Here is a 19,793-nt window from a genome sequence, read left to right as displayed (position 1 = left end):
TGATGGAAGTGAAAAAGAAAAATAGATAAAAGGGGTATACATATGAGTGGTGATGTGATTTTACAATGCAGATGTGCAATACTATCCTGCCATCAGTAGAGGGCACTACAGAGCTGGACAGGAATTACAGTAAGAACAGCTGCTAGAGTCAAACACCTCCAAGAGGTTCCAAGGTGATCCTGAAAGGGATGACCACTTCCCCTTGCTGACTGTCTGGTGTACTGCCTCTGGAGATGGAGGTTCCATGTATTTCTCCTGGTCGCTGACAGAAAAACTGTCCTCTGTGAATTTGCCTAGCCTTTTCTGCAGGCTGCCTAAGCCAGTGGCTATGAATTCTACAAGCTAGCTGACTGTGTGTTGTGTTAAGCAGAGTGACTTCCTTTTGAAATGCAATGTTATCCGCTAGGTGAGCCTGAATGGTAGTACAAGGGAAGGAGGGAAATGTTTTTCCCAAGCAGCCATCCTCCAGATGCTGTTGGACTCCAAGTCCCATCAACCAGTCAGCGTGGCCAATGGGAGTTGGAGTCCCAACAACATGTGGAGGGTCCCTTTAGATGCTCCTAGCTCAGGAGGTACTTAATCGGTCCCAGTTATTACCACCAGGATAAAGGAGACTTGTCTGTATCATAAGATGCTTCCCGGGAAATTACCACTGCATTCCTTTTTGTAAATATTCTCTATTACTAATCTTCCAAGCAATGACAGAAAGAACAGGGGAAAGGACCAAGGTGTACAACCCCTTCTAATCTCCACTTTGTAGTTCTGTGTGATCTCCAGTACTGTAGTGGCAAATCCAGAAGTGCAGGGTCCCTCCATGATAGTCACAGCCACACCCCCTTTTTGCTGTAGGTTGAGAATGCGATCCTTGTTAATGCTTTCTCTCATAACAACGGCCATCCCTAGGAGCCAACAAGCATGAAAGGGGAGAGTGTCAGCTACTGAAGAAAGTCTTCTCAGTGGCCGACTCACCTCCTTTCACTCTGATTGGTTCCAATCAGCAGGAAAGGACAAGGAGGCATGTTGGAAGACTCTGCTCAGTGGCTAATACACTCTCCTTTCATACTGATTGGCTTGTAGGATGGTGGAGACATTGGGACCCTGCTTCCAAAAAAAGTAAAGGGTCTAAGACCCCCCCCGAGACCCCAGATGACTACACCACTGGTGATCCCCGAATGACTTCTGCAATAGCGGACAGAATGGGGGCCATGACCAACCACAAAATGGTCACAATATTAAAAACCAAAGCAATTTATTATCATTAATTATTTATGTGGCATTTTTAATGCAAGCCTCTCATTCCCATTTTACAGACAGGAAACCCAGGATGTGTGGGTCACTTACCCAAGCTCTTCCATTCAGTTCTAACAGCTGGAGAAAGAGTAGAATCCAGCACTCCAGTGCATGCTTGAACTGGCTCCCTGGTTGGGTGAGGTCTCTGAATTCATGGCAGCCGTTTACCATTAGGTCAGCCTTCCCCAACCTCATGCCCTTGAGCTGTTTTACACTACAACTCTGCTTAGCTCCAGCCAGCATGATTGAGCTGGCAGGGGCTGATGGGAGTTGTAGTCCAAAACAACTCAAGGGCATAAGGTTGGGGAAGGCTGACCTAATGCGAAATGGAGTTGCTAAATGAAGCCCTCTGTTCCAATTGTGTCAGCACCTTAGTGTCCAATGTCTCTTTTGAGCTAAAGCGATACATTCCAAGTGACCTGGAAAAGCTCAAACCTTCTTGCAGCCAACAGCCAGATGCCCCTTCTAGAAAACGGCAGAGTCACCCAACAGGCCTGTACCAATCTCTGACTGCTGGATCCTTTGTAGATCTGGGTACTCAACCTGAAGAGGATGTTGGGATTCATTCTGCTTTGACTAGCCTTTCAACAGAAGGGATGGAAACCCAACTGATCTTGGAACGCCTGCATAAAAAGCCACCACCCCAGCTGTCCTCATTTCTCTATGCCAAGGGCACTTTGGAGCATCAATTTATCCAAGACCCAGTTCAAAGAATTTCTCTACCCTCCACCTCAAAAAAAATTAAATCAATTCACTGCTGCCTCCCAAACAAGATGAACTATTTTGAGTTTTCTGTGGGGAACCCACCTGTTCTCTCCCAAAAAGCAGGTCCCTTAACCTGGACAGAATAAAAATCAAGTGTAATGCATCTCGGTGTGGAAGAAAAAGGGATCCCCAAGGCAAATCTAGTTTACAAAGTATTCCCAACCCTGCCCAGGCAGAGGAACGACCAAAGTATTCAGACAACCAAAGCAGCAACTTTGCAGCCTGAAATCAGACCTGATTCTCTTCTGGGTGTCAGGCAGCCTTCCCTAGCCTGGTGCCCAGATGCTTTGGACTACAGCTGCCATCAGCATGGCATCACATTCTGGAAAGATGGCATAAGACTTCCCTCCATGAGTTGGGCCTGCTGAGCCAGCAGACTCTGTCTCCTGTTTTTACCAGGGATTATTTCTGAAAGCTAGAGAACCTACTTAGCCCTCTGGAAGTTCAGGCTTGGGCCTTGATGTGGCTAGTACTATACCCAATGTGCAAATGTGCGAATTAAGCTCCTTGATGCGGCTTGTAGTTTTAGAATAGTGGCTTTGGGAGAAGACAATTGAAAGCGGAGATATGAGGGGGGGCACATGGTGTTTTTCTGTTCCATCATTTCCCCCAGTTGCCAGACCACAACAAAGCCTCCAATGCAATAGTCTTGGTGAACATGGCATGGCACCCAGTACAGATCTCTCCCGATGAGTTCTGTTTAGGATATTCCCAAGATGACAGAGGTAACCTTGTATAGCCCTAATAAGTTCTCCAAATTTTAAGCCCCAAATAATGGAAAAATGTGATGCTTCAACACTTCCGATCCCTGAAGAAAGTTTTATGCAGTCCATGCTGCTTTTCACAGACCTCCCAGGCTGGCCAAGATGCTTTGCTGCCCAAACGACTGCATTATCTGATTTGGAAGGTGCCTCCCCACCCCTGCAATCCCTCATAATTTTGGGAATCCTTATGCTGTCTTGTCAGATATTGTGACAGTCATTGTACGTCTGATGTTCCTCTTGCTCCTTCCAGTGGCAGGCTGGAGCATTTACTCATGAGTAGTGCTACTGGGGGAGAAGCACCCCAGCCTGCTACATGAAGAGGTGGGTTGGAGGGCCTACCTGCAAGTAGATTAAAATGATCAGAGACAAAGGAGGGAAGGGGTCCTGGGTCTTTCAGCCTGGAGAAGATGAGGGCATTTCAGCAGGTCTGCTCGTGCCTCCCACTCACACCTCCTGATGTCCCTCAGCATAATTGTCTCAATACTGGCATGTGTAAAAATGTGGAGGGGGAGGAATACAGGGGGACTAGTGATGCCAGAAATTATGGCAAACAGAGGATACCTCAGTCTCAGGGTCTGGTCTGAAGGCATGTGAGGCCACCACCCTGCTGAAGCTAAGCAGATGTAGATCTAGTATGGGCCTGGGTGAGAGACCGTCTGGGGTCCAAGACAGAACAAAGGCAGGGTGGAAACATAAGGGGGGGGGAACCAGTCTTTGCTATCTAAGAAGAATGGGAGGAGGCTTTGCAGGGAAGAAGCAGTAGAAGGGGGAGAGGAGTGTCGAGCCCTTCTCCAGTTCACTACTTTTCCGTGTCTGTGTGTTCTCCCTGTCCCCAAGTGTGTCACTTTTACAGAGTAAGTCTAGTTCTTATCTGGCAGATGATGCAGTAGAAGCCAAAATAAAACCAAAACCGGGGGGGGGGGACGACAACTGGGGCATGGTCACACTCACTGTGTGCCCAGTCGCAAGCCCCTGGTTTTTTTTGCCTCAGTTCCCTCACCTGCAAAATGGGAATAATGATGATGATCATGTGACATCCCTTGTAGGGGAGGAACTGTGAATACCTGCAAGATAAAACTCATAAAGCCCTTTGAAAATGTATTAAGGAGTGCTGCAGAAATGGTTGCTCATGAATCCCCTCACAACTGTGCCTTCAGAGTCCCTTAAGAGGTCCACAGCTTTGGGAGTAACAGTGTGGAGCTGATTTCCCATCAAAATTATTCACCAGAGGCGTCCTCTGACTTGCTGACACTGGCCAGGATGAAACACTTGTGTCTTCTTGGATCTTATTGTGGCACAGAAATGGAACAGCTGTTCTGTCCCCTCCTGCCCCCCCCCCCGAGGGCAGAGAAAAACTGGAGGGTTCCTGCAGCTAGCAGGCAAACAGGTGCCTGGATGCCTTGGCACAGTGGGATCCAAGAGGGGCAATCTCTAATCTGCTCCCTTGGCCGGTTAAATCCCCATTAAAAGCAGCTCTCCAATCTGCTCTGTTGGGCGTATCCTTTAAATCTGCACCATTGCTTAGAGAGTGAAAGAGGTAGTGAAAAAGAGAGAATTCAGCATGTACACAAGCATGCACACACACAACACACCCTGTGCGAAAGGAGACAGACAGACAGGCACAACTGCTGCCACTGCTTCCCTACAAAACAGGAGAAAACCAATGGTCTTCATTCACAGGTCGCCGTTCCACTCCCCAAAGCAATTACACTCTCAGTTGCAAACTCTGCTGTAAACACAGTCCATACATATATCTTAAAGCTGAAAGCTTTAATCAATTTAATCATAAATTAACTTGCTACCAGTGGCACACACTCAAGATCCTTTGAAGAGTGGATTTGCCCACTCTCTAATTAGGATTGCAAGCTTTAATCAGTTTAATGAGGATATTAACCAACTACGGCTTTAGCTGACTGAGCAGTGGGGACCAATTTTAATTCAGCAGCAATTTTGAAATGCTGAGTTTTAGGATCCACTTACTTCAAGCTCTTTCGGTTCGCCTGTGTTACGTATCTCAGGGGATCAAAAAGAAAATGCTTTAGCACTGGCCTTCTAACAGTGAGGGGTAGATTGGGGGGCGCGGGGGGCAGGCACCTGAAATAATCTCAGCCAGGATTATTAGATTTGCAAGCCTCTAATCTCAGGTCTCCGGATGGTCCCAGGTCCGTGGGGGAACAACCTCAAAATGTTGCAGTGAATTCTCAGCCATCAGTCCACTCAGCCCTGTACTCTGATTGGTTGCTGCTGTCCAGGGTCTCTAGCAGGGAAAGGTCACTTCCCAGCCTTGCCAGCCAAGCTCATTAACCCTCCAGAGGTTGGCCACTGCATCTGGCACTCTTTGTTTGCAAGGTCCAGCGCTGAGTTTCAGGGCCTCCCCAAAGTTGATGCCCAAGGGCAGCTCACACAGAAATACTGGGGGAGGGAGTTTCCTCTGATGGCAGGAACGTCTTACTCTTATTCATGACTTTCGTTTTTATTTTCCCCTTCTTCCAATGAGCTTAAGGCAGTATACATGGTTCCTCTCCCCACTGTATCCTCACAACAGCCCTGTGAGGAAGGTTAGGCGAAGAGATAGCGACTGGCCCACCACCTCCCACCTCCTCCATGGCTGGGCAGGGACTGGAACCTGGCTCTCCCCAGTCCAGATCTTGTTGTCGTTATGTGCCTTCAAGTCGATTTCGACTAATGGCGACCCTATGAATCAGTAACCACCAAGAGCTTATGTTATAAACCACCCTGTTTGGATCTTGTAAGTTCAGGTCTGTGGCTTCCTTTATGGAATCAATCCATCTCTTGTTTGGCCTTCCTCTTTTTCTACTCCCTTCTGTTTTTCCCAGCATTATTGTCCTCCGTGGCGCAGAGTGGTAAGCGGCGGTAACGCAACCGAAAGCTCTGCCCACGGCTGGAGTTCGATTCCAACAGAAGGAGGAAGTCGAATCTCCGGTAAAAGGGGTCAAGGTCCACTTAGCCTTCCATCCATCCGTGGTCGGTAAAATGAGTACCTGGCATATGCTGGGGGGTAAAGAAAGGCCGGGGAAGGAACTGGCAATCCCACCCCATATATATGGTCTGCCTAGTAAAACGTCGCAAGACGTCACCCTAAGAGTCGGAAACGACTCGCACTACAACTGCAGGGACACCTTTACCTTTTTTATTGTCTTTTCTAGTGAATCATGTCTTCTCATTATGTGTCCAAAGTATGATCACCTCAATTTCATCATTTTAGCTTCTAGTGATAGTTCTGGTTTAATTTGTTCTAACACCCAATTATTTGTCTTTTTCACGGTCCACGGTATGAGTAAAGCTCTCCCCCAACACCACATTTCAAATGACTTGATTTTTCTCTTACCCGCTTTTTTCACTGTTCAACTTTCACATCCATACATAGAGATCGGAAATACCATAGTCTGAATGATCCTGACTTTAGGTCCAGGTCTAACCCAGGTTTAACCTAGCCTTCCCCAACCTACTGTCCTGCAGATGTCTTAGATGACCATGCACATCAGTCCCAAACAGCATGCAGCTGCAGTCCCAGACATATGACGGGAACAGGTGAGGGACAGCTGCCTCACCAATAGTCCCAGGGCCGGCCGTAGAGGTGGATGAGCTGGCCACTTGCCCTCAGCGGTCAGCTGAAGGAGGCTCTGAGGGGAGCTTGCTCTGTACTGTCTGCAGTGAGTGAGGAAGTAATTTTCACCTTTTCTTAAAGTTCTACAGGTTGTTTGGGTCCTAAGTACAAAATGGATCAATTTAATTTAAAGTAGGCTTTTTTTTCAACTTCCGGTTTTGTGTAATTTGTTCCTAGATAAAAACCAGCAAAACTTGGCTTTACTTTAAGGCAACATTACCAAGCACTGCAAGCTCTACAAATTCTGTAATAAACACTGGGTTGTAGTCAACTTAGTCCTACTCAGGGTAGACCCATTAAAATGAATGCACCTAAGTTAGTCATGTCTTCAACAGGTCTACTCTGAGTAGGACTAGCATTGAATACTATCCACTATGAATGATAATTTTAAAGAGCTGTCAGCTGTAAAATAGCAATGTCAAAATCAGATACCTTTTTCTTAAATTATGTTTCTTTATCATTTAAATACAGACATTTTCCCCAGAACTGGAGAAAGCAGAAAATTACTGAGAGGTAGTGCTGGCCCTTTTTCATGGACATTGCCAGGAAAGCCTGAGAGTGGTGGGGCCTCTCTTGCCCTGCTCGTCTTCACAACCCTCCACAACCCACACAACCTTGCAGGCAGGTGCTTCTTGCCCCATGGTGCTGTTTATTGCCCTAACGTGCTGCTCTTAGGAACTCTAGAAGAAAGCCTCCCTGGCCATCAGAGCAAAGTGGGACTTTACTACCAGGTGAGCCGTTACTATCAGACATCTGGGAAAAGTTATCCCAAGAGGGAGCTCCTCTTCTGCACTCACAACATGGCCAAGGCGGCAGCTGGGGGAAGGGCCAGAGCAGCCTCCAGTCAGGTTACCTGCACAATTTCCAGCATCTCCTCTCGGCTGATGTAGCCGTTCCCATCAAGGTCATACATGCTGAAAGCCCACATCAGCTTCTGCTCCAGTTTCCCCCGGGAAGTGACACTCAGGGCAATGATGAACTCTCGGAAGTCGATGGTGCCGTCACCGTTGGTGTCGAAGGTGCGGAAGACGTGCTCAGCGAACTTGGAGGCGTCGCCATAAGGGAAGAAATTGGCATAGATCTTCTTGAACTCCTCCACGTTGAGGATGCCAGTGGGACAGTCCTTGAGGAAGCCTTTGTACCACTCTTGGAGCTCCAGATCCGAGAACTCTGTGTTCTCTCGGAGATCTTGGAGCATCTCTGGACGTAGCTTGCTGTTCTGTTTCCCCATGGTTGGACCGGAGGCTGAAAATGAAATGCAGGTAGCAGGAAGGAGCTTGGCATGGAACAACTGCCCTGGGACCAAGTCACACTCTGCTCTTCAGGAAAGACCAGAGGGCTTGCTCAGAAAAGATTCCTAGGTAATCAGAGCTCTACCATAGGTTGTACAAGGCATGGGCAAATAATCAAGTTTTGGGTTGCCTCAGTTCCTAATTTTTTTCATTCCTTAAGTTCAAGTCTCCACATTTCCAGTTTGCAATTTTTTTTAAAAAAAAGGAAGTCCTCATGAAAATTCATCAGCATTTTAGTTCATATTTCTCCGAATATACACAATTTTCTATGCAATTTTGCCTAACTTACACATCTTTGCAAACCCATTTTCCTCAATGAATGCTATTTTCACTAACATGTTTATTTATGTATGTTTATCCATACATCTTTTTTTAATAATTCAGCTGGAGAACTGCACCACAAAATTTAGAGAAGAGTGAATTTCAAAGGATGGCTGTGTTTCAGTTCATGTGTTGTTTTGAAAAGTGCAAATTAGGTAAGTTCTCCTTTAAATGCAAACTGAATCAAATTTCTCCCCCATCTTTAGCAGTTCCCACTTCCTCATGCAAGCAAACAATAATTTTTCATTTTTATTTGGATTTCTATACAGCCATGAGTGCTAGAAAATGGCTTCAATTTAAAAAAAATGCAAGCTCAGATTTTCAGGAATCCAAATTCTGTGCTCATTCATTACATTTTCTGACGAACTCAGCTTGCACAGAACACAAATAGCTCAGAAAACTGATAGAAATCGTTGTCAGGAGGTACATTATTAAACATGTTTTGCAGAATTACTAGTGCTAAAACATGCTTAAGATCTGCACAATTACTAGTGCTAAAAGATGGTTAAGATCCTCCAACCTCTCACATGCAAACCAAGAGCTCTCCCACCTCTAACAACTTGTCACAGGGTGATCTGGTAAAAAAATAAACACATATTTGCCAAAACAGGATGACATTCCTTTAGTTAAGCAGAGTGTTCTTTAAGTGAGACTTAAGTAAAGCAATAGCTCTATCTGCTGTCGAAATGTCAGATTGTACTTGAAGTCACTTGAGTGCATTTAACTCTGAGGCATGTCCATCATAATCATGCCATTAGCAAAGTGATAGAAGTATTTTATCATTCTTTATATTGGCAAAGTGGTAATTCCTATGGATTTGGGGGGGTGAGGGAAGAGGGACTTCTACTGTTGGCTGATAACTCTTCAAAAATGTATTTTGGGGGGCTATTAAAATAACTTCTTGCCTCATTCCCAAATCCCAAAAAACTGCCAGGGGAAAAGGGCTGTTGGGGACCATCCCAGGAAGCAGAGAAAGTGGAGCCCCAGGGAAGTGTTGGAATATGTGGTTCAACTCCAACTTGTGGGTTGAGGCTGCTTGGGGTTAAAAAGGGTGGCTAGAGAGGAGACCTCCTGCTTGCTAGGCTAATACCTATCCTTTGATCTCCTGCTGACTCTCCCTTTCTGATAGACTGATATGCATAGGATGTTGACCACATCTCCATCCTCCTTCCTTCTTCTTTCTCTTGAGAGAGAGAGCAGACATATTCTCTTTGTCTCTCCCTCTCCTCCAAGCATGAGGGCAAACACTAGGCTTAGTGTTTGCATCTTCAATTTAGCTAGTTATCTAGATATAGGACTCTTTCCTATCAAGTATGTACTTCCAGCATAAAGTAGTTATCTCTTATTTTAAAGCTGAAAGTCTCTGTCTGACTAATTCGTAGGGAAGGTGTAATCTTTAGCAAAGATTCAAACACACAAAGGCTCACTCAGATGCTCAAATACCTAATTTTGCTACTCGGCAACAGGAAGAGCCCTCCGCTTCCCATGAGTTCAAGAGTCTGCGAGCAAACAGCCCTGTGGTATTCCTCCTAATGGCCCATCTCCTGCATATTAGTTGGGACCCTTTCAGTGGTGAATGAAATTATTTCTTCCCAGCAGAAAGAGTTGCTGTGGAGCAGAAGGGCAACCTCTAAGGACACATGCCTTGTGGGTGCAAGTCCTCTGAGCTGCATTCCCCCCAACAGGGCTCTTTTAGAAGAAAGTGTGTGTGTGTGTAGGGGGGGACTTTATTGTACCCACTGGAATATACAAATAGCTTTTTGTGATATAGCACATTTATGTCCCATCCTTCCTCCCAGGACCTTGGTCTGGGTGATTTCTTTGCCCTTTAAAACATGTTTTACTCTTCCCTTTCCATGGTAAGTGCTACATGGCACCTGATGCTACAGGAAGGAATTTAAAACAATGCACTGGAAACAAATACTATTTAGCCAATAACAACAAACAAAACATTGCATGAAAAACAAAAGGGATTTCCAGAGACATGCCAGACAGTGGCTGATCCTGGCTGCTACTGGCCCACTCTCCATAGGCAGGAGCACCGAGAGCAGGTCCTGCAATGAAGAGCATCGAAGGCCCAGATGGGTGCAAGGCTGGCTCATGGCATTTTGCTGCCTGAAGCAAAGGACAACATGGTGCCCCCTTCCCATTCCACGTACAGAGGCCGACTGGACTGCACCAGAGTCTTACTCCAAGACTGGTGATGGGATAGGGTTCTTTACCACACCTGAGGCAGCAAGCTAGTTGGGGTGGGGTGAGAGAACATGCTGTGTGGCATACACAACTCTGTTTTCCAGTTGTCCATTACTGCTCCATGAGGCAGCCACCTCACCATGTCTAATCCTAGGGCTGGCCCCAAGCAGGTAGGTTCTGACAGGAGCAGGCAGGCAGACAGCTGTTTAGGGCTTTATAGATGAAACACAGCATCCATCTGGAAGCTGGTGGAAATCTTCCAGCACAGGGAGGATATGTGCATTCCAGCAGGCCCTTGTTAACAGCCTAGCCTGCTTAGTTCTTTAAATTATATAAATATTTTAGTGCATTGTGGATGTTCAGCACTGATCGCTTTCCCCACTTGTTGCATTTATACTTACTTTATGCTGTTTTGTGTTGCTATTTATATCATGGTATTGATACTGCATTGATAATATTTTTTACAGTTTTGAAGAAAATCTATTTTCCGTTTATTTATTTTTTGAAGTCTGTAAATTGCCCAGAAGACTTGGTTGATGGATGGCCTAATAACATCACAAATAAATAAATATTCTGAGCCAGCAGAGCTTTCCATGTTTTTTTAAAAAGCAGCTTCTCCTAGAACCAATGAAAAGAGTCCAACCTGGATGTGACCAAAGCGAGGATAACTGTTGGGAGGGTCACACCTCCATGAAGGAGCACAGCAGGTGTGACACCCAAATTCAGTAGAAAGTGCTTTGTTGCTACTCAGGCGCCTGTTGTGGAAGCTCCAAGCTGTGAATGTAGCTGTGGCAGGCACTGGCAGGGGAGAACTCGCCCAGCAAAATACGTATTTCTTTTTAGTGACAAGCAGCAGCAGAAGTGAGCGGCTCATCATTTTGTGAACCTGCTGTTTTATATTGCAGACGAGTTATTCTGGAGCTGTGCCGGGCATTCCTAAGCTGGATGTGGCACAACTAGCCACAAAGTTGTTTTAACAGGGGGACAAGGACAAAGGGCTCTGCATCTGTTCCTTCCTCCCTTAACAAGAGACGGCCCCTTCCTCCTGTCTGCTACCTGTCCACAAGGTACTCAATCACCGTCATTGACAAGGAACTTGCACCAGCTAAAAATTGGTCGCTGGATCACATTTGGCCTCACCGACTACATTCTCATGTCCAGGTGCACCACAGCTAACACCAGTGTTGTAGGAACTACACTGGCTGACAATCTGCTACCGGGTCAAATTTATAAAGCCCTAAACTATCATGGACGAGGATATCTGCAGAATCACTTTACTACCTATTTACCTGCCCTTTCACTGCAGTCATCTTTGCAGACACTCCTTGTTGTGCCAGAGGTTAATTCCATTGCAAGTTGGCCCAGGTCCTTGGGGGCACTGGCACCCGCCCTGAGGAACACACTGCCCATTGAAGTTAGACCAGTTCCAACATCATATGAGGTTGCTCACAGGCAGTATTTGATCTTCTTTGAGAACTGGTTTATCTCATTTTTATTTGTTTTACCTTGATTGTTATATACCCCTACTGTCAGGTATGGCATCAGCAGGCAGCCAGGTTGGGTACTGGCCAAAGGTCCCTGGTGCTCAGAGGGGCCTTTGCTGCTGGGGCTGGGCAGGTGTAATTCCCACTCCGCAATCCGCACTAGCATTGGGCTGCAGAGTATGGGCCTCGCAACGTGATGCTAATGTGGAGCATGGAGTGGCAGCCACCTTCCCAGGCACCCTGCCAGCAATGTGTCCTGTGGTGCCACATCAGCACGCTGTGTGTGCATGCTTGCCATCACGTGACACAGTCGGGCCTACTTAAGCCCCCGGTGGCAACGGTAGTGCCGCCACAGCCAAGGGCCCACTGCAGGCTGGTGTCAGCTCTGCCTACTGTGATATTTAGGAGTTCATAAATATTCTTTATAAATAACATTTACCAAGAATGCAAAGATTGCCCCAGTTTTGTTTCTCCCCTCTAGCCAGTGGAGGTGTCAAACCATCATTCCACACTTACCATCACGTCCGAACTGGGAACTGACATTTGTTTTGCTCCACGCAAGCCATGTGAACCCGCAAGATTTGTTATTGCCTTCCCAATTGTGGCTTCTCTCAGCAAAACAATCCATAGTCCCCAGTGTTGATGAAACCGTAAGCTCAGGACTGTGGTTTGCTGATCATGCTGGAGTGATGCAGGATAAAACTATGGTTTACCCAGACATGTGAACACAGCTATTGTGGAAAGGCCCAGAGAGGCCTCATGTCACTGTAAGAAGGGCTGGGAGTGTGTGCTGAAGCAAAAGGGATTTCCAAGCAGAGCTTGGAAAAGTTACTTTTTTGAACTACAACGCCCATCAGCCCAATCCAGTGGCCATGCTGGCTGGGGCTGATGGGAGTTGTAGTTCAAAAAAGTAACTTTTCCAAGCTCTGTTTCCAAGTAATACCATGCTGGCTGGAGCTGGTGGAAGGTGTAAACCAGAATATCAAGAGGGCACCATATAGACAAAGGCTGATCTAGTAACTCCTCACAAATTCACAGCTTGGGCTTTCTTAAGAGATGGATGCAATTCAAGGAGGGATCCCTGAACTCCATGAAGAGTTTTCCCTATCCCCAAAGAGTCAGTCGTGGATCAAAACACCCCTCACATTTCTGATATATGACTCTGGACCTCACATTTCAATGCTATTCTCCTCCTCACAGCCTCCCCTCCCTCTCTGGACCTTGCCTTAAATGTTGTCTTGCTGACAAAAAGCTTGCTGTCTGTGTCACTGCACTCATTTTGAGCCAAATCTCAACCCTAAAATGCACATGAAACAGAAATAGTGAAGACAGCATCTTGGATCATGTGCAAAGTGCATGTTGCATGCCACTGGTTAATTCAAAGGCCCCCTGGCACAGGGACTGCTTTGTCAGAGAAAGAGGCTTCCTGCTGGGATCTCTCTTTGCAGAAATTAAACCCTGCTCTTTCACGACATTCGTGCAGCGCTTGGAACAAGAGATGCTGCAACTCAGTACAAATAAACAGCAATGTTCTCTCTTTAAAAATATAGCTTGTTCTCTTAGCTACTGGCTTATCAACAGAGGGTGATAAGAAATAAAGAAAAATCTATACAAGAGTGAGTTTTATTCCCACCCCTGCTCAAACCGGATCTCTGATTTTATCAGATGAGCCTGCCTTTTAGGGAAGGAAAAAAGAACGCTTTCCCAAGCAGATTCATTCCCTTTCTATCTATTCCTTACAGCGGCAGCTGTACAATTTTTCATGCATGCTCAGCTGCACAAGGAGAATGACAGCACAGATGCAATTAGGCCTGGTCCGTGTTCCGGCCCAGAAGACAAGGGAGCCATTTGGATGGTTGAGGCTAGCATATTGCCAAACAGTTTTCTTTCTTTTAACCATGAAAATATCTTTAGATCAAAGGAGAGGGGAGGAGGGGACTCCTCCAGAACAGTTGCCAAAGGAAGAATCACTCCACGAATGAGAGGGACCCATTTTGATAATGGATGACAATCTTCTGGGATATTACGGCAGCCGTAGGAAGCAAGCATAGAAAATGGGAATTATATCTTTGTTTGTTAGTTAAGCTGTATTTTAAGCCTTGTGGTGAAGTCCCCCAAGGATCAGTATTGGGACCTGTGCTTTTTAATGTTCATAAATGATAAGAGTTTGGGGTGATACTAAATTGTTCAGGGTCGTTAAACAAAAAGGACCTCTTTAAAAGGAGTGAATGGGCAGTAAAATGGCAAATGCAATTCAATGTAAACAAGTGTGAAGTTATGCATATTGTAGCAAAACATCTTAATTCCACATATACGCTCACGGGGTCTGAACTGGCAGTGACTGACCAGGAACGAGACCTTGGGGTCGTAGTGGACAGCTCGATGAAGATACTGATCCAGTGTGTGGCAGCTGTGAAAAAGGTAAATTCCATGCTAGCGATAATTAGGAAAGGTATTGAAAATAAAACTGCTGATATCATAATGCCGTTGTATAAATCTATGGTGCTGCCACATTTGGAATACTGTGTACAGTTCTGGTCACCTCATCTCAAAAAGGATATTGTGGAGTTGGAAAAGATTTAGAAAAGGGCAACTAGAATGATCAAGGGGGTGAAGTGACTTCCCTATGAGGGAAGGTTGCCGCATTGGGAGCTTTTTAGTTTAGAGGAAAGGCAAGGTGATATGACAGAGGTGTATAAAATTATGCATGACACAGAGAACTGGATAGAGAAAAGCTGTTCTCCCTGTCTCACATTGCTGGAACTTGGGGACATCCCTGAATGTCAGAAGATTCAGGACAGACAAAAGGAAGTACTTCTTTACTCAGCGCATAGTTAAACTATGGAATTTGCTCCCACAGGAGGCAGTGATGGCCATCAGCTTGGATGGCTTTAAAAGAAGATTAGACAAATTCATGGAGGACAGGGCTATCAGTGGCTACAAGCCATTATGGCTATGCTCTGCCTCCACAGAAGAAGGCAGTATGCTTCCAAATGTGAGTTACCGGAAACCATAGGAAGGGAGAGTGCTCTTGCGCTCAGGTCCTGCTTGTGGGCTTCCAATGGACAACTGGCCACTGTAAGAACAGGATGCTGGACTAGATGGGCCTTCTTTGCCCTCATCCAGCTGCAAGGCTATTATTATGTTCTTATGCATAGTTCTCTCCCTGTCTACTTTGTCCTCACAACAACCCTGCAAGCAGGTTAGGCTGGAGCAGACTTTGCCTACCTGCTGCTCTCCAGCTGTTCTGGACTACAATACCTGGGAGGGCTGGCTGGGGCTGATGGGACATAGTCCAAAGCAGCCGGAGATATGGGTCATCCAAGCTGGGCTAGAGAAAGTGACTGATCCAAAGAGCTCCATGTCCAATCAGGATTCGAAACTGGTCTCTTTTGCCACACTCCTTAAAAAACATTGTTGCCCTAAGCCAGGCTTCACCAACCTGATGCCTTCCAGATGTTCTGGATCATGGGCTGTCCTGGCTGGGGCTGATGGGAGTTGCAGTCCAAAACATCTGGAGTGCGCTAGGTTGGGGAAGGCTGCTTTTGCACTTTGGCTGTCTGTGGTTGCTTGAAAGCCCAGAACCATCAGCTGCCAGGGCCCAACACCGATGCCTGCCCTTGCCCAATCCCTTCAGATATTTTTCCAGCCCAGAGCTAAAGACAACGTAGACCCCATTTGAACTTCCCAATACACCCCAGAATGTTGACCTGGGGCAATATGAAAAACATGCACGGCATTTAGACCCAGCTGCCTGGCACTGCCACGGCCCACCCCTGCGAGGCCCCACCATGGCAGAGGGGGCCCACTGGAAGAAACGTTTCCCACGGCCCCCTGAAGCCTGGAAGAGGCCCTGCTGGCCCCCTCAGAGATGTATTCTAGCCCTCTTTCCTGAACAGTCAGCTTTGTTTTTTAAAGTCAAGTCTCTAGTCCATTTACTTCTGGGAAAATAAGGAAAACAGAGGAGGCCATATTCTAACCTACCCTGTCATTTGGTAAGAAATCTACCTTCCAGTGTCTGGCCAATGAGAACAAAGGATAGGACACTCCTCAACTTCTTACAGAATTAAATATTAGGCAATCTGTATTTAGGTCCTGCACTGATTTCCCCTTGTCCTGTTAATAGACCCCCCCGTGACAGAATTTTTGGTGAAGGGCTTCCCCTTCCCATGCTAAGAATGACCCTTCCCCTGAAAGCAGCCACTTTCTGCAAGCACAGGACTCTGACCCTTTGTCTCTCGTTTGCATTTGTGTGGTGACTGGACCTGCGTCTGTCTGGTTCAACTTTCCAGCCTTCCTAAGAATATACCGGAAGCATGGAAAGATGAGAAACAGCCCCGTTCTGTTGGAAATCCCTACCGAGCTCCAAGGCGGGGGTGGCATTTCCTCTGTTCTGAAGCCCACAGCTCCTTTGGATTTCTTCTCTTTCCTCTGCTGGTTTCCATAGACAGGAGAAATTACAGCTTGACCCCCGCTGGCCGTGGGTGGGCGGAAAGATCCTTGCAGCTTTCATTTGCTTATCACACTGTATTGGTTGCCTTGATGGCATATTTTGAAACTGCTCTTAACGGCAGTGATCTCTTCAAACGTGAAAGGCTTCACTTAAAGGGGCCTTGAATTTGCAAGCTCTGTCCTGGTTTGCAGGGAAGGGGTGAGAAACCCAGAGTCCCTCTTACCCATCTGGGAACTGAATCAACTTCACTCTTGAAAAGAAGAAGCAATGAGCAAAGAAGATGAACACACATCCCCGCAATTTTCCTGGGTCAATGCAGGCGGTGGGTTTTGCTAGAAAGGCTCCTGCAGTTCTGCTGCTGTTCCCTAGATTCCTTCCTTGTCCGCCTTTCCTACTGTAATCCCTGGAGTGGGAGGAAGACGGCTACAGCCGGAAAGGATAGAAACCCAACCTAGACAACCTCTGAAAAACTCAGTTGGGCTAGGGAATATATCTACATCTAGTTCAAGATCTGAATGCATGGAATGGATTAAGGATGTTTTATTGCTATATATGATTGTTTTTAGCAATGTTTTACAATTGTTATTATATATATATATATATATACTTTATATATATATATATATATATATATATATACTTTATATATATATAATTACATTTATTACTTTAGATGTTTTAATAGATCTATTCCCTAGTCCAATTGAATTTTTTAGTAGGAGGAAGAGGGGGCATCCCCTTAGTTCCAATGCCCAACTGCCACTTTAGTGGACTGGTGAGTGTCAGGTAAGCATTGGGGAGGCCTGGGTTCATATCCCCACCCAGCCATGCTGGCTGACCTTGGGCTAGTCATCTTCTCTTAGCCTGACCAACCTCACAGGGTTGTTATAAGAATAAAAAAAATGGAGGGGGGCAGGATAAAACTGTGTACGCTGCCCTGAGCAAACTTGGAGAAAGAACAGGTTCAGTAATTAGCCAAATACTGTAACTATCCTATTGCACAATACTCTGAAAGCAGTATCATGCTACTTTAAATAGTCTCTGGCTTCCCCAAGGAATCCTGGGAACTGTAGTCTGACATGGGTACTGAGAGTTAGGAGGAGACCCTTATTCTCCTCACAAAGCTGCACTTGCCCGAGTTCCCTGGGAAGAGGGATTGACTGTTAACCCATTTTGAGAAGTGCAACTTTGTGAAGGGAATAAAGGTCTCCTCCAAACAACTCTCAGTACCCATGTCAGAATACAGTTCCCAGGATTCCTTGGGGGAAACCATGGCTGTTTAAAGTGGCATGATATTGCTTTAAATGTAACATACAGATGTGGCTTAAATACATGTATCCAAGTTAAGGGCTTATTCTTCCCCACTCCACTGCGCCTCACTCCTGTTTCTCTGTTCTCTCCCCAGCGTTGAAGAGAACCCTGCTAGATCAGATCAAAGGCCCAGCTGCTCCAGTAACCTGTTTCTCACAGGGGTCAGCCAGCTGCCCCAATGGGAAGCTCACCATAAGCAGGACATGAGCCCAACAGCACTCTCTCTGCTTGTGATTTCCAGCAACTGGTATTCAGAGGCACACTGGCCAGCTGTGGGGAACTTTTGGCCCTCCAGATGTTGCTGAACTACAACTCCCATCATCCCTGGCCAATGGCCATGCTTGAGGGGCTGATAGGGAGTTGCAGTTCAGCAACATCTAGAGGGCCAAGGGTTCCCCACCCCTGCTGTCGCTGGAACACGGCCTTCACAGCTAGTAGCCATTGACAGCCTTATCCTCCATGATTTTGATGAACCCCTTTGAAATGGTCTAAGCTGACCAAATTCCAGTTTAACTATGAGCCATGTTGAGGCAGAACTTCCTTTTGACTGTCCTGAATCACTCTCACTGAATGATCCTGAGTTTTAATATTAAGAGAGAGGGAGAAAAACATCTCCCAAAACACTGCTGTACTTCTAATCACAAGATGCTGGGAGACACAACCGGGTATGGCGCTTGCCTTCACACTCTGCTTGTGTGGTCCCGGAGACATGTGGCTGGCCACCGAGGGAGACAGGAGACTCCGCAACATGGACCAGCGGGCCTTTTCTGCTGTTTTTGCAGAGCGTAACTGCCTGAAATGGTTTTCCTGTTCCCAGCCTTTTATGCCACTACATGGATTTTTCATTCTTGATAGCTCATGCTCCCAAATTATGAGGCACTTTGTACACTGGAGGGTTTATTTAGATGCTTAAACAACCTCCGTAAGTTTTGTCTTTAAATGTGCGCATGCCATCTCTGCATGAGAAAGCTCACATCCCCTCTCCTACCCCCCCAGCTCAAAAATATATAATCAAAGCAAAAATATGGCCTTGGAAATGAGAGTAATCCAGAAGCAGGGGATCCCTTTTGTTGGCTGCACAAAGCAAAGGACATCTAATTTATGAAGCCAGAAACTTTATGGTGACCAAGAGCATCGAGGGACTCCTGTATCTGTCACAGGGGATTTGGGGGCAGGGGGTATTGGCAGGTACAGCTTTTCAGGATGAGGGTGAGGAACACAGGGCATGCCAAGATCCCCTCTTCTGTGTAACTACTGGGAGGTGCAGAGAAGCCTGATCCTCCTTAGCCCCTGGCCTCCCAAAAGGTTTTGCTGGGAGAAGGGCTTCTTTTATCACGTGAGGAGGCAGGAATCCTTCAGACAGGCTCCCAACAACCTGAGGCCCACCCTGGAAGGAGACTGCTTCAGCAGTGTTCATGCGGGAAGCTTCAGCAGAAGTGTGCCAGCTCTCTTTTGAGCAGAATTTTATTTTCAGCAAAGCCAAGGACTACCTCTTGGAGAGACACAGGGAGAAAGATTGAGAGATGGTTCATTCCTATTTTACTAACCTTTTCCAGCAGAATATCCCTGTAATTATAATCTCAATAATCTGGAGCTCAAGTTACAGCAGCAAGGAAGACTTCTGTGACTATGAATGGACCTGGTGGAAAATTCCTAACTTAGTGAGGATTCTGTCTCTGCAAGTGTCCGGCACTCAGCTCTATCCTTCTGCTATCAAACAATTTTGGCTTTTCTGCTCTAGAACCCAGTGTTGGCTGAATGGCACCACCTAGTGGGCCAACAACTTGGAACGCTACACTTTAGCCACTTTGTGAACAACTGAATACATGATGGCAATACACAGTCAATATTTTATGGAGAACTCAGACATTGCGTAAACTGCACTTGCTGGAAAGCTACCAGGTTCCAAACGCATCATGACTATTTTCTAAGGCTTTGGGGGATCATAATGAAAATTAATTGCCTTTATTTTAGGCTAGTCTTCCCCAATCTGGTGCCTTCCAGATGCTGGCTGGGGATGATGCCATTTGTAGACCCAAATATCTGGAGGGCACCAGGTTGGGGAAGGCTGTTTTAGGCTCATACATAATCCCAACCCACCTGTCCTTCCAACGTCCTTTTAATAGGATAGATCAGACAACTCAGTCTAGATAGGTCCCACAGGTGAGTGGTTTGGCCTGGGAGGTGGTTTTCAATCTAAATGGGACTGAACTAGATATGGAGAAACAACTTTGCAGCCAGAGGCTGCTGTCAGATCCATCCTTGTCTTTGGAGAACATAAGAGGAGCCTTC

The 19,793-nt window shown here is 46.3% G+C and overlaps 1 protein-coding gene across 3 annotated transcripts in view; it reads right to left on the bottom strand.

The window, feature by feature from the left end:
• The window catches only part of HPCA (hippocalcin), a 32,115-nt gene that overhangs the window by 6,075 nt on the left and 6,247 nt on the right, over positions 1–19,793 (bottom strand). For 2 of the 3 annotated variants that reach the window (XM_061597960.1, XM_061597961.1), the window contains one exon: positions 7,301–7,692. In XM_061597960.1, the coding sequence (XP_061453944.1) occupies positions 7,301–7,692 (392 nt within the window). Of the gene's footprint in view, positions 1–7,300; positions 7,693–16,096; positions 16,294–19,793 lie in introns of those variants that run through there. The other variant, XM_061597962.1, reaches the window with a different exon arrangement.

This window comes from Rhineura floridana, chromosome 15, assembly GCF_030035675.1.
Source record: "Rhineura floridana isolate rRhiFlo1 chromosome 15, rRhiFlo1.hap2, whole genome shotgun sequence".
Classification (NCBI taxonomy): domain Eukaryota; kingdom Metazoa; phylum Chordata; class Lepidosauria; order Squamata; family Rhineuridae; genus Rhineura; species Rhineura floridana.
Note: the sequence above shows the minus strand (reverse complement) of the source record. Positions and strands in the feature narration are given on the sequence as shown.